The sequence below is a fragment of the Chaetodon trifascialis genome, chromosome 21, assembly GCF_039877785.1.
Source record: "Chaetodon trifascialis isolate fChaTrf1 chromosome 21, fChaTrf1.hap1, whole genome shotgun sequence".
Taxonomy (NCBI): domain Eukaryota; kingdom Metazoa; phylum Chordata; class Actinopteri; order Chaetodontiformes; family Chaetodontidae; genus Chaetodon; species Chaetodon trifascialis.
The window spans coordinates 2,823,791-2,837,187 of NC_092076.1; the positions used below are offsets into that span (position 1 = coordinate 2,823,791).

Genomic DNA, 13,397 nt, shown 5'->3' on the forward strand with positions numbered 1-13,397 from the left:
ACCAAAGCCAAGAAAGTTTTGATTGGCCACCAAAAATGTCTGTTTTTTTTGTTTTTTTTTTTAATTTCACATTTTCTGTATTAACCATTGAAATATGTTTTCCTGTCCTTACCTGACAGTCTACGCAGTTTCAAATGCTTCTCCACAATGTTATGGTGTTTAATTCTGGTAGATACTCAATATCTGCTTTATTTTATTTTTTCCTGCCTACAAACTGTCAAATCATTGTAAAAACCACCTACTCTTTTTATTTTATGTGTAATTACAGAAAGCCTCTAATTCCCAGAAACAATACTGAGAACATGACCTCAGCGTCCTCAGTAGTAGCTATGACCCTGGCAGGATATGTCCACAGAGTGTGTGTGGAGACAAAGAACAACAACAAAACAAAAAAGAAGTACAAAAATCAATATGATCAAGTATTATTTTATTCACAATAAAACTTCCAACCAATTCCACAATCAAAGCCTGGAAAAAACACACTCAGCACATACTGGCAGACGTCCTGTGTGATGCAACTATGATATCAAGCATGCAACAGAGCAGTATTTTAAAAGATAAAGCTGGTGCTATTCTACGTTTCCTACTGTAAACAGATCCTATTAAAAGACCATTTTCAGACTTCTTTAGCACGTCTGCGGCCTCAAACCCGCCGGTTCCTACTGGAGCAGCTCACAGATATGTTGTTAAATGTTTAAAAAGGTTCAGCACTGTCTGAAAACAGCTGCTCACTGAAGCTTTTAGCAAACATTACTCCGTCTGGAGTAAATATTGTATTTGTTCAGACTATTTTCAGCTGTGGATTCATCCACATTTGCTGCTCGTGGTGAATATTTGTGGCAGCACGACGGTGTGTGTGGAACAGAGTTAAAATAAAGTGTGTGTTCACTGTAATGAAGGAACATGTCATCCAGTGCGACAGGGTGCTTCATTGATGGGTTTTTAATGGTTTTTGATAACAGTGAAGCTCAATGGCACAGAGGGAGGACACACATCGCACTTTGGATACACAGACAAACTCAATTACATGCTGATTTTGGGCTTTTTGTGGAATATTAGCAGCCTTATCGTTAAAAAGCCCCTTCTGAAGACTGCAGTGAAAGTGTCCATGTCCCATGTGATTCTGTCGTCCACCTGATAAATTCTGAGCTCGCCTGCAGATCTCAGGCAGATATTTAAGGTGGTCGTCATCTGGTCGCCCTCCTGGAGAGCAGCAGGGAGTGCAGCAGGATGCCTGTAGCCACAGAGACGTTGAGAGACTCGATACCGGGGAACAGCTTTCTGCCCGCTGGGATGGTGAGGAGGGTGTGGCACAGAGCGAGCAGCCTCTGGGACAGTCCGTCCCCCTCACCGCCCATCAGCAGCAGCGTGGGTCTGGTCATCCGATAGTCCGAGCACTGGGTGACAGGAAGCTGGGACTCCCCGGCTTCAGCTCCCACGGTGCCAACCACCTGCCAGCCCTGCGCCAGCTTTAACCGGAGCATGTCTTCAAGGTTTTCATACCCATACACTCCAAACACCTCCATGATGCCTGAGCTGGCCTTGCTGACCACCGGAGACAATGGACAGCTGTGGCGAAGACTGCTGGCGACCCTGTCCACACCCAGGAAATAGGCAGAGCGCAGGATGGCGCCGAGATTCATCGGGTCCTGAATTCCCTCCAGGACAAGCCAGAGAGGGACGCTGTTGTCTTTCCTTTTGGGTGCAGAGTCACTGTTTTCGGTGAGATAGCTCAGGCGACTGGCTTGCAGACACAACCCTTGATGTACTCCCCCAGAAGACATCTTGTCCAGATCCTTCTTACTGACTCGATGGATCTGTACTCCTCGCCGATGAGCCTCCTCACACACCATTATGACAGAGGCCCTGTGAGAGGCCTCTCCATCTTTCACGAACAGTTTACAGGCCTTTCTTCTCCCCTGAGTCAGAGCCAAGAGACAGGGAGCGACGCCAAAAACAATCTCAAGGTTCTCTGCTTTGGAGTCCGGTGTTGACTTCTGTCTCACTGTCCTGTCCCGCTCTGCAGGGAAATCCTCCAGACACAGTTTCCTGAGTTCAGATGACACCCTGCTGTCGTCTGCCCTCCTCTGAGTTTGCTTATGCAACAATGGGATGTCTTTTTTCCAGGATTTACTCTGCTCCTGCCGCCCATCGGATTCAACAGGCATGTGTTGGACTCTGCGCCGTCTCTTCGTCACAGGGTTTTTGCTGCTGTCCTCTGGGCTCAGGACAGTAGGTGTGACATGGTAAGAAGATACCTGAGCGCCCACTCTCGAGATGGATACTGGGCTCTGAAATCTTCTAGTCCAAACAAGCAGCAACTTCTGCTGATGCGCAACACTCAATACCCACATACTGAAATATTTGGAAATGTGTCAAGAGCCACTGAGAGGAGCAGCTGCCTCACCTGGCCCTCTTGGCCTCAGGTGATGTTACACTGCCAGGATCAGTACGTTAATGACCCAGGTGGTATCAGTGACCTTGATAACGATCTCACTGAGGTAAAATACCTGGATGTCGCCGCCAGTGAGGTGAAACTGAAGAATCCTCTTGGATGAAAGTTGAAACAAATTCAAGTTTCTACAACTGAAGGCAGTTTCCCTGGATTCAACGCTCCTCAGCTGGTCAAATGCCTGACAAGTCCATTAATCCATAGATGTGTCTGCAGATCTCGATGAGTGTCCATCTGTCCTCTCACAAAGACAGAACTGTTAAAATGTCTCCTTTGTTCAGCCGCCAACATCTATAATCTCGCTGCATTGCTGCTGTGTTTGTGGCCTTTACGTGAAAGACGCACATGTGCAATTCAGATGTATAAAGCGACCACAGGTCATAACCGGATGTCGAGCGCTTTAACCTACAAAATAAATGCCGAATGTTTATAAAAAAGCAAAAAATTAACTGCTCAACAAAGCAAACGCACATACCACATAAGTTAAAACAACAGTTAATTAACAATACACACAAAGATATGAGAATGCTGACAACATAATTGAATTAATAATAAAGATAGTATTTATAAAATTGATATTTAGAAGGAAGAATAAATACAAAAATATAATGAATGTCAAATAGATATTAATAAAAAAGAATAAATATCACATTTATTTATGTCAATTTTAAAAGTGACATGTAAGATTAAGACATTCAATTGGACTCTGTGGCTTCGTCACATGCACAAATGCAAAGAGCTTTGTTATTTAAAAATGTACCCAATGAAATAATCTTCCTGCATTTATTTTACTACACATTCCTCCAAAGCCACATGGGATGGAAGTACTTTTTCCACTGGTGTTCAAAAATGTCACTAATGAAGGTTTTATTTTGAAAGGGGCGGCTCCTCTGTTCCTCCTTTAGTGGAGGAAATCGACACTTGTGACGACGGTTTTAAAAAAAGACGCCCAAGACGTGCACGATTACGTCATATCCCGGAAGTGAAACTATCGCAACGCGGAAGTGTGGGAACGAAAACAAATAATCGTTCAAATTAGTGCCGAGTTGAAATCGGAGAAGACGCCCTGAGCTCCGTTTAGCTTCTGGATTACCTTCACTGACGTCGAGCCGGGTACACGGTGAGAGCAACACTGCGGGGTTCTTTGTCTGACAGCCGGGTGTAGTCTGTGATGGAGGGGCTAACGGCTAACTGTCGTCCTGGAAGATGTTGAGACAGATTTGACAGGACAGTCGAGCTAAAACACGGCTGGGAAGAGACTTGAGCTCGTAACAGGCCTGCAGTCACATAACTACCTGCTGAGTAATGTTTTCCACCAAACAAAGAGGTCGCTGGCAGGACGAAGGAGGCGGAATCAGTGTTCGGAACTGATTGATTCTTGATGTTTTCCGGTTTTCCTCAAGTTCCGTTTAAAATTCCTCAACTTTTCCGTTCAGTCACAGTTAACATCTCTGTGGCCTGTTGGTGCGTCAAGTGACAAGGTTTTAAATGTAAGGTAGTGACATATGAGTTTTCACCGTGAATCTATCTGCCAGCTTTTTCTCCATGAATTGATTAATTGTTTTGTCAAAAAGCCCAAAGATAATCAATTTATAGTGATATAGAACAATGAAAAGCTGTCAGAGCTCACATTTGAGTGTCTGTGACCGGAGTATGTTTGGCATTTTTACTGGTAAACAACTTAAACAATTAGTTGATTGTTGAAACTGTTCAATCAATCAGCTAATCAATTAATCGACTACTTGTTTCAGCATTAATTCTCGGGGTTATGAAGTTTGGAATTTCCATTAAACAAGGAAAAAGGATATGAAGTGCAGGAATGCTGATTGATTTTGATGTCAGTCAACTGATTGATTAGGTCCTTTGATTTGATTGATTTGAGGTCTTTAGTTCGGCCATGCTGACGTTCTGCTTTTGTTGCCTTTTGTTGTTGAACAGATGGAATTCCTGTTCGGGAGAAGGAAGACTCCGGAGGAGATGCTGAAGCAGAATCAGAGGGCGCTGAACCGAGCCATGAGGGAACTGGACCGAGAGCGAATGAAACTGGAGCAGCAGGAGAAGAAGATCATCGCTGACATTAAGAAAATGGCCAAACAGGGACAAATGGTGAGACGGAGGACAGGAAGTCAGCCGTGTGAGACGAGAGACTCGTTTCTAAAGAGGCTGAGTGTGTTGTTTGAATCTTTGCAGGACGCCGTCAAGATCATGGCCAAGGATCTGGTCCGCACGCGGCGCTACGTCAAGAAGTTCATCATGATGAAGGCCAACATTCAGGCCGTCAGTCTCAAGATCCAGACGCTGAAGTCCAACAACAGCATGGCTCAGGCCATGAAGGGCGTCACCAAAGCCATGGCCACCATGAACAGACAGGTGGGTCAGACGGGCGCTCGCATCACCCCGACGACGCGCCTCGTGCGTTCGTGACCTCACGTTGTTTCCGTCTCCACAGCTGAAACTGCCCCAGATCCAGAAGATCATGATGGAGTTTGAGCGGCAGAGTGAAATTATGGACATGAAGGAGGAGATGATGAACGATGCCATCGACGACGCCATGGGCGACGAGGATGACGAGGAGGAGAGGTAATTCTGCTGCGTCCATTTTCACCATTTCCCCCCAGTTTTTCTGAAGTTCTGAAATCCCTGATTCCCCCTCCACAGTCTGACATGACTAACCCGACGCATGTTTTTCATTCGTGTGTCATTGTTCCTCTGCAGCGACGCCATCGTGTCCCAAGTGCTGGACGAGCTGGGTCTCAACCTGTCCGACGAGCTGTCGAGTAAGAAAGTCAAACACAGTCATGTGACCTCTGCACGCGCTCCGTCTGACATTTCAGATTTGTTATTTCGCCCGTCGTGTGTTCGTTTCAGACCTTCCATCCACCGGAGGAAGCTTGTCGGCGGCTGGCGGAAAGAAGGCCGAGCCCCAGGCCGCCCTGGCCGACGCAGACGCCGACCTGGAGGAGAGGCTGAACAACCTCCGGAGAGATTGAGGCACAGTAACTGTCAGACGAGCGCACGGCGGAGGTGGCGGCGGCGGCGGCTGTTGATACAGAATCAAACATACTCGAATCTCTGTGTTCAGATTCTTTTGAAGGCGTAACGGGCAGAACACAAGCTGTCTCACAGTCGTGTCGGGGTCTGGCTTTCTGTTTGAGGTGTTTTCATTTTATGCGTGTATTATGTATTTTATCAAAGAAAAAAAAAAAAGCCCGGGGGTCATTATCCTTCATAGGTCGAGCAAATTCTGTCTCACGTCAGACGCTGCCGGACCAGACATATTCTTGAAGTGTAAATTTGTTTCACAGTCTGTAAATACTAACTCCTGGAGGCACGAAGGTTTCACAGTTTAACACTAAGAGCGAAACGTGGAAACGAGCCCAGATGAAAGCCGGTGTCGTGACAGGCGGCTGTTTTATAGGAGACGTGAACATGTCGCACTTTTTCTACATCCGGCTGCTTTTGTGTTCTCTTGATCCACCTCGTCTTATAGAATACAAAGTTCTAGACCTGACTGAGGCTTTCTGATGACTCTTGATGTGTTTCTTGTCAGTTGTTTTGCTGAAGACGGGACAAAAAGTTCTTCTTCTTCTTTTCTGTCCAAATTCACTAACGGGACGTTTGATTTGACAAAAATGGGAGACAGACGGAGACAGAAAGGCGTGTTGAGCTGACAGGAAGCGTCTCCGGTCCACTTCCTGGTGGCTGTGTTTTCCACTGGTGTTTGTTTCGCCTGTTCTTCTTTTCTTTATTCAATAAACATTTTTTGCAGATTTAACTAACAGCTTGTCTGCCGTTCGGCTGATTCGTTCACTCCTCGCCGAGAAAATGACCCAGGTGATGTCACAGCGATGTCATCGGGGTTATTTGTGGAGCTTTTTAAAGAGCAGCCTGCATTCCAAACTGTGGGTGTGGAGGGTAAGAGATGAAGATAGCGAGTGCTCTCGTCAAAGATGGTATCTTGTTGCATTATGGGAAGTGTAGTCTCTATTCTGGACTAACTCGGTACATTTACCTGAAGACTGAACTTAAGCAGTTTTGAGGTACTTGTATTTTTTCCACTATTCACCTTTACTACATTTTAGAGGGAAATATTGTATTTGTCTTTCTAGCATTCATCAGTTACACATTATATATACAATTCATTAATAAGTTGGTGGTAATAATATAAATAATCTATCTCTTAAAGGGCCACTGCTGCATGATTGCTTTTCATATGGAAGTACACATTGCTGGTACAGCTTTTCATTGACTTAAACTCCAATGGAGTATTATTAAACTGTGGTACTACTGGATTTCCTTGTAGGATTTGAACACATCTTCCAGCAGAACAAAGTCAGCTGATCTGAAGACTGGATTTAGAGACGTGAGCCGGCCCTTTAACCTCAGGCTGCTTCTGTTGTCAATCAAAGGAATAAGTAAATATCTAAATCCACACTGTTATGTCCACGTCAGGATTATTTTCATGGAAACTTTTATTTTATAGCTCTTGTATTGAAGCTGAATGAGCCCATTTCATCCACAGGCCATAGCTACATGTAACGAGGTGTCTGGATTTAGTTTATAACGAACTCAAACCAGATCCAAATATCATAGACATGTTAATTTTATTCCAAAAGAATTTAACTTTCAAAACTGTCAATTTGTCAACATACAATCATAGAACAATATTGAATGTACTTAACACTTCCAACATTAAATAATAAAAAAATAACAGCCATGTTTTATGTACATTTGTTTCTGAGAGCTATGTACAGAAAAAAAAAAAATCAACTTTGTTATTTCCAAAATCTGCCTCCACGTTCAGCCGGCAGTCCGAGTACTGAAGCTGCAGAAAGCATGGCATCATATGGAAAACAGGTCGAGCAAACGCAGCCAGAAGTCGCTGAGACGAGCTCAGAGAGGGCGAGAAAGACGGGCGAGCGTCGCTACAACTACAGCTAGAAAGCTTATTATCGTCTAAAACGGCCGTCAGCTGACCGACCCAGGCCGGTGCATACACGTAGCTTGCCTAATATTTACTGGATGTAAGCGTATCGTAAGGATCGGAAACACCAAAATTAAGGTCATAGCTGTACTTCGTTAATATCTGATGGCCCTATGAGGCGGCTGACCGCGGCAGCCAGAAGTCATGCTTTCAAGAGTTCGTAGCTGTCGTCGCCCGATTCTGGGGTGAAGCCATGCTACTGTCTTTTTTTTTTCTTTTTTCTTTTGAAACAGCTAAACAGAGTCCATGCAACTCACATAAAAAAATAACTAACAGAAACAAATCGGGGAACAGAACACGGGGCGTCAAGGCCGAGCTCGCCGCCGTCCAGCCTCGCCGTCACGAGGCGGGACGGGAACAGTCGTCTGGTTGCCTGTCTGGAGCTTTTTCTTACATTAAATTGGCTAGAAATGCAGCTTTTTTTTTTATTATGAAATCATGCTGAGTGGGGCTCAAAACTCCCGATATCACACTAAACATTGATAAAATCTTATTTGAAGTTGTGTGCGAACAATATAGGCAATACACAGCACGACACTTTTTTCCACTGAGGCGGGAGGATGAGCGTGGCAGGCAGGACTACCCAGGACAGAAAGTCAGCGCCGTGTTGCTCATGATTTACAGTTCAAGCTCTACTTTTCAGTCAAAATGGCAACCAAACCCCCCCCCCCCCCCCGTGAGAGCGCTCAAGATTAGAGTCCAGTTCAGCCTGCAGCTTCTGTGAGATGAGATCTATTCTGGAGGGAACGGCTGCTACAAAACGTCTTCAAACGTGTTACAGAACATGCACATTACTGTTCATTCATTGTTTTAGATACAAACTGATGTGTAATCTTCAACAGCTGCGAGCAGGAGGACTAATCTTGTGGCGTCAGGCGTTCGGTCTCCCCTTGAGAAGAGCAAAAACATGAAGGATGCCCCCGAGGAGCGGCGCCCTGCTCTCCGTTTACAGCGTTCTGCAGGAGATCAGCTGGTCTGTGGCGACGCATTGAGACTGGAGAGGCGTGAGCTCTCCCACAGACTGAAAGCAAAAGCAACAGCGGTTATACATAGCGACTGGTGACTTGTCCCCCCCCCCCCCCAGACAAGACAAATGTAGTATTTTCTAATCTGGGCGCGGAGCGGCTTCCCTCCGCTGGCGACGCCACGCCGGCTTCACTTCCGACAGGTCCGGTGAGGCGTGTGTTTCTTGGGCACCTCGATGCGACATCGGCTCCGGTCGTCCAGCCAGGGCAGCTCGAAGTTCCTGCAGGAGGAAGAAGAAGAAGAAGAAGAAGAAACGTCGCTTTTAGTTAAACATGATAAAGTTGATCTGTAGAAAAGATGAATTGACCCTCAGAGCTGCACAGCATGCTGGGAGGCTTCAAGAGCAGGTTTTCCAAGGAAGCCAAAAGTCAAATGTTTACAGGAAAAACAACCAAATCTCACCTTAAAATAGTGATATTTTACATGTTTTATGTAAAGTTTCACCATAAATGAACAGTTTGAATGAACAAAATCGTGTAAAAACATTAAGTTCTGCGCTCCTCAGTGCAGCTGGGAAGCTTTGAGTTCAAATAAAATGCATTAAAAGGCTTTATTTTGTAGAATTTATGGCATCATAACTGTGTTTAGCTGCACAAAGAGGATCCTTCTCAGCCATGACTGTGCTGTTTGCAGACAGCTGCAGTGAAACACGAGCACGCAGTGAGTAAACACACAAACGGTTTGGGGTTCAGAGCGTTGAAGGAAAACCCCGAGAGGATAAACATGAAGCAGACCTCACTGAACGGTCTGATGAAACGTGAACCTCAGCTCTGGCCTTCAGTTCAGAGCTGCGTGTTACGAATGAGGGACTTTCAGAGCGAGTGATGAAGACGAGGGATCAGTACTTACTGTTGGGACAGTTTCGGCAGCGGCCGGCCGAACGCCACCACCGGCAAGAAGGGAGTGATCACGATCGTCTCAACTGGCAGAAACAAGAGAATCGAGTTAAAATCTCTTTAAAAACGTGTCGTCAGAGTTTCTGAGACGCAGCCGTCGGGCGTTAACTTACCGTCTTCAGTGTCGGGATAGAAGGACGAAAGCTCGGGCTCGGTCTCCGGGACAACTTTCTTCCTGTTCATGCGCTGCTGCAGGCGCTGAAACATGCGCTGCTCTCTGATTCGCTGGATGTCCCACCTGACAACACGGAGACAGTCAGTAAAAATGACATTTCAGGAGTAACAGCAGAGCTTCACTAACGTCCCTGCTCCACCCTCCTGGATTCAAATAACCTAAATGTCTGTGTTTTCACACTGTAAGTCTTTAAAAATCATCCTCACGGCGGGACTTCGTAAAACCTGCAGACCAGAAAGGGTCAAACCTCGAGCCTGGCGACATGTTTATCAGTGCTGGCGCATTCATTGGACAAAAGGTCAAAAGAAACTGAAGTGCAGATGTGCCAACTAGGATTTAAAAAGCCAGTTTTTATTCTCGGCTCTCTTGAAAAAGAAATCCAGATCTCATTAAATCTGTAATGATTGGAAAAAGCCTTTCTGTCACTCACACTGCAGACAGAAATAAAGCAGCAGCAGGCAGAACTGAAGGTTAAATGATGTATTTTTGAGGATATTTTCACTATAAAAAATGTATCCAAGGTTCATATTTCAGGCGTGGCCTCACCAGAAGTACTTCATTTAATCACAGGTCCTTTCTCAGCCTTAATATGAATAATTCTGTTGTTTTGACATTTATTTTCCAATTAAACTCACCGTTCTAGCCGTCAATGGTTTTGACCGCTGTAAAAAGTGACGCTTGGTCACAGCTGTTTAATAACCAAACCGGCTAGTTTTATCAGATTTTTTTTTTTAATTCCTGCATTCAGAGTCAGTCCGTCTTCAGTCCAAACTCAGGAGCAAGGACGGACTTATTCAGATCAAATGACTTCAGTGGGTGTCGGTACCTTTTCCTCCTCTTCTCATCCAACTCCAACTTCAAGTGGCGCTTCAGAAACACATTGTCATCCAGCGGCTGGACGGGAAAACAAATCGACATGTCATTCACAGCTGAAGGCTTCTGAACGCGACGGACGAGAATTAAGAAGACGAGTCTCACCTCGGGGGGGTTGAAGGACGAGTCCTCCTCCAAGGGCTCTATGTGATTTTCCCTCCAAGACGGAACTGGCAGGAGGAAGGAAGGAGGGACAGGAAGTTACTCAGAGATAGTGTTTTCTGTACATTTGATGGATATAGTGATTAAAGATGGGATATAGGTTAGGCTTACAAACAATCAGCATATCATGTACTACATGAGGAGTCCACTCACTGGCCACCTCTTCCTCCTTTTTAGGGGAAGTCTCACGCAGAGGGGACAAAGGAGGTTGGTTCCAGCAACAGAGGTACATCTCAGTAGTAGACATGAAGGGCAGATCTTCGATCTGACAGCTCAGCTCAGGCTCCTCTTTGCACGGGAGCATAATGTCCCTTTCAGTCCCCGACCTCATAGGGACGGTCTTCTCTGGGGTTTCCTTACTGCGCAGCTCTCTTTGATTGGGAGAGCCGGGCTGAATCTCAGGTTTTTGAGGGCTAAGCTTGGCACTTTTGCCTCGTGATTTCTGGACTTTTGCATCTCCAAAGCAAGATTTCCTGCGCGTGCAGAGAAAAGAGTCAAAGTTACTGAAACAGGACAAGAAATTTAAGTACTTCTTTCGAGTTTTGCACAGCTAAAATCTGACCAGAACAAACTAGATTATTATTATCTGAACAAACAGCAGCAGATTTCTCATTTGCTGCATGCGCTGCAGTTCTGTGGCTTCATTTAATACCACTCAGCAAGTGAGCTAGGCCCAGTGCTGCCATGCATTATTTATTTTACCTCTTTTGACCTTTGCCACCCCGGCTGAAGGGGAGCTGAGTGGCCGGGTTGGGCTGTGGACTCTCCTCCACATCCAGGTCCCACATGTCCTCTTTGTCAGGGGTCCATGGCTCCAGAGGCTGGAACAGGCGTTTGTCACGCGGCGGGTCCTTCCTGGTGAGCTGCAGGCGACGCTCCATGCGCTCAATGCGTGCCAGCAGCTGCAGAAGAAGACATTAAAAAACGAAAATTAGAAATGCTTTTAAAATGAACCCCTCACATAACGCACCAGTATTTTATTTTTAAAAACTTGCACATACTGTCTCCTTGTCTGCTTTGAGCTCATCTATCTCCTTGTCCTTAGACTGCAGCTGCTGTTGCTGTTGTTCGATGAGGTCCAGTTGGAGGAGGAGAATCTGCCGGAGGCAGTTGGCTTGTGTGTGTGGATTAGCAGGGGTCTTCCTGATGTTCCTCCACTTGCCCTCAGAGGAGAGTTCAATGGATGCCGTGCCAAGGACTCCAGGGACGACCCCCTTCACGCTGTCATCAGCACCGGCATCCTTTGGGTTATTGTTCACAGCCATCTGAGGGTTCTCCATAGTGTCAGCAGAGAGGGGTTTGCCTTTCACCGGGGTTCCCTCACCCCCCATTTGTCTGACAGGGGACAATATCCCCACAGTTTTATTGTCCCCTTGAACTAGTTCTGCGACTGTGGCAGCGAGGGGGACTTTGCTTGTCATGTAATTCTGGTCTAAGTCCTTGGATTTGCTCGGGATCTCGCCCCCCTGCACGTTTTGAACATCGACAAGAAAGTCGCAGGACTCCCTCTTGAGGCTGACGGGACTCACGGTGGCGGTCCTGAAGTGCGTTTTGTCAAAGTCGACGGTGTCAGCGTCCTGCTTGAACCCTGTGTTTGGAAAGAGTGTGGCTCTCAGAGTCATGGCGAACACGACGCCTTCTCATCCCGCAACGCCTCGGCGATGCGATTTACAGCTACCTCCCATGAGAAGTCAGCAGCTGCGGTCCTACAGCACAAAGAAAAATAAAGACATTTGTCGTGTTACTGTTGTCTGTTTCACTGGAGGCTTGCTGCCCGTGAGCTGGGAGTCAAAGCTATGCACCAACTACCAACTAACCGAAGAAAACTAAGACACCAGCAGTGAGCCTGTCTGATCCCGGGCATCCTTCTCCTAAAATCCTTGGCCGGGTTTGAAATTCAAGCTAAGCTATATTAGCACTGCGGTACAAACGCATAGCCGCTAATTTGGAGACAAACCAGTCACGTTAGGAGGATTTAGCCTCAGTGGTGCGTCAGGGTAGACATTTCGGTGTGAGGGCTTCAAACAAGGACTCGGGAGTGGCTGTGTAGGACACTGGCAGCAGCCATCTCCTCCATTTTGGTTCTCGCGAAATCATGAAAAACAATAACAGCTAGCTAGCCGGCTAACACTAGCCGGCTAGTTTTAACCAACTAAATGCGCGTCCGGCGCGAAGCGGCTATACCGACCACGTCGAAACACTCGTAGTTCGGACAAACATGTTTTTACCAGCATGCATTTAAGCGTCCCGAGCTTACCTCGACTACAATTCAAGTCCACCTGCATGAGCCTTCATGTTCCCTCCTCAAGACTTGTTTTAAAGCGCCCTCTACTGCGCATGCGTAATTTGTTGGATGGCCATTTCTTGTGTTTTGAAGGTTTTGATCTAAGGGGCGCCGGCAGGGGGCGACAGAGAGCCGCAGTGTGGAGGACCATACACAAAATTATGCAACAACAGAGAAGGAGAATAACGTTAGTACAAATTTTTGCATCCTGATTCTGAACATTTCCGCCTTCACTTTCCATATTTATCTTCATGTGTCATCAACCTTTTCATATGCTGCTAAAGTACATTTTTTATTAGTTTAATGGTCCATGAATCTGTGGGTTGTCAACACCAACTCTTCAGGAAAATAACTCACTCTCCACATTTATTACAGCGCTGCATATCAGTAGTCACATGTGTATGTATGTTTCAATAATGCTTTAATGAGCTGGAACTAAAATGCTTTTCTTTATGGCTCTCCAGCCATGACACAACAAAAACAGCCTGTCTATTCTATCAATATTTTATCCCCTTATAATACAGATTTTTAACATTTTTCCTTTT

The 13,397-nt window shown here is 45.9% G+C and overlaps 3 protein-coding genes across 4 annotated transcripts; 1 reads left to right on the plus strand and 2 right to left on the minus strand.

Annotated features, from left to right (window-relative positions):
• Positions 1-416: 416 nt before the first annotated feature.
• Positions 417-2,795, minus strand: mrm1 (mitochondrial rRNA methyltransferase 1 homolog (S. cerevisiae)). The gene has a single exon (XM_070990687.1). It carries the CDS (start codon positions 2,352-2,354, stop codon positions 1,188-1,190), a length of 1,167 nt encoding a protein of 388 aa, XP_070846788.1. The 5' UTR covers positions 2,355-2,795; the 3' UTR covers positions 417-1,187.
• Positions 2,796-3,412: 617 nt separating this feature from the next.
• On the plus strand, positions 3,413-7,078 carry chmp2a (charged multivesicular body protein 2A). Its single transcript, XM_070990459.1, has 6 exons — positions 3,413-3,572; positions 4,391-4,558; positions 4,643-4,822; positions 4,902-5,032; positions 5,168-5,229; positions 5,321-7,078. Exons 2-6 carry the CDS (start codon positions 4,391-4,393, stop codon positions 5,440-5,442), a joined length of 663 nt encoding a protein of 220 aa, XP_070846560.1. The 5' UTR covers positions 3,413-3,572; the 3' UTR covers positions 5,443-7,078.
• On the minus strand, positions 7,040-12,950 carry msl1b (MSL complex subunit 1b). 2 transcript variants are annotated; one of them, XM_070990457.1, is made up of 9 exons: positions 12,826-12,950; positions 11,570-12,274; positions 11,271-11,470; positions 10,680-11,041; positions 10,512-10,576; positions 10,360-10,427; positions 9,472-9,596; positions 9,312-9,384; positions 7,040-8,682 (listed from the first exon to the last, which is right to left on the minus strand). In XM_070990457.1, the coding sequence occupies exons 2-9, from the start codon at positions 12,188-12,190 to the stop codon at positions 8,592-8,594; spliced, it is 1,605 nt and encodes a 534-aa protein (XP_070846558.1). In that variant the 5' UTR covers positions 12,191-12,274; positions 12,826-12,950; the 3' UTR covers positions 7,040-8,591. The 2 variants fall into 2 exon arrangements, with proteins under 2 accessions (XP_070846558.1, XP_070846559.1); XM_070990458.1 differs by having other exon boundaries at positions 10,722-11,041; positions 12,826-12,919.
• Positions 12,951-13,397: the final 447 nt, after the last annotated feature.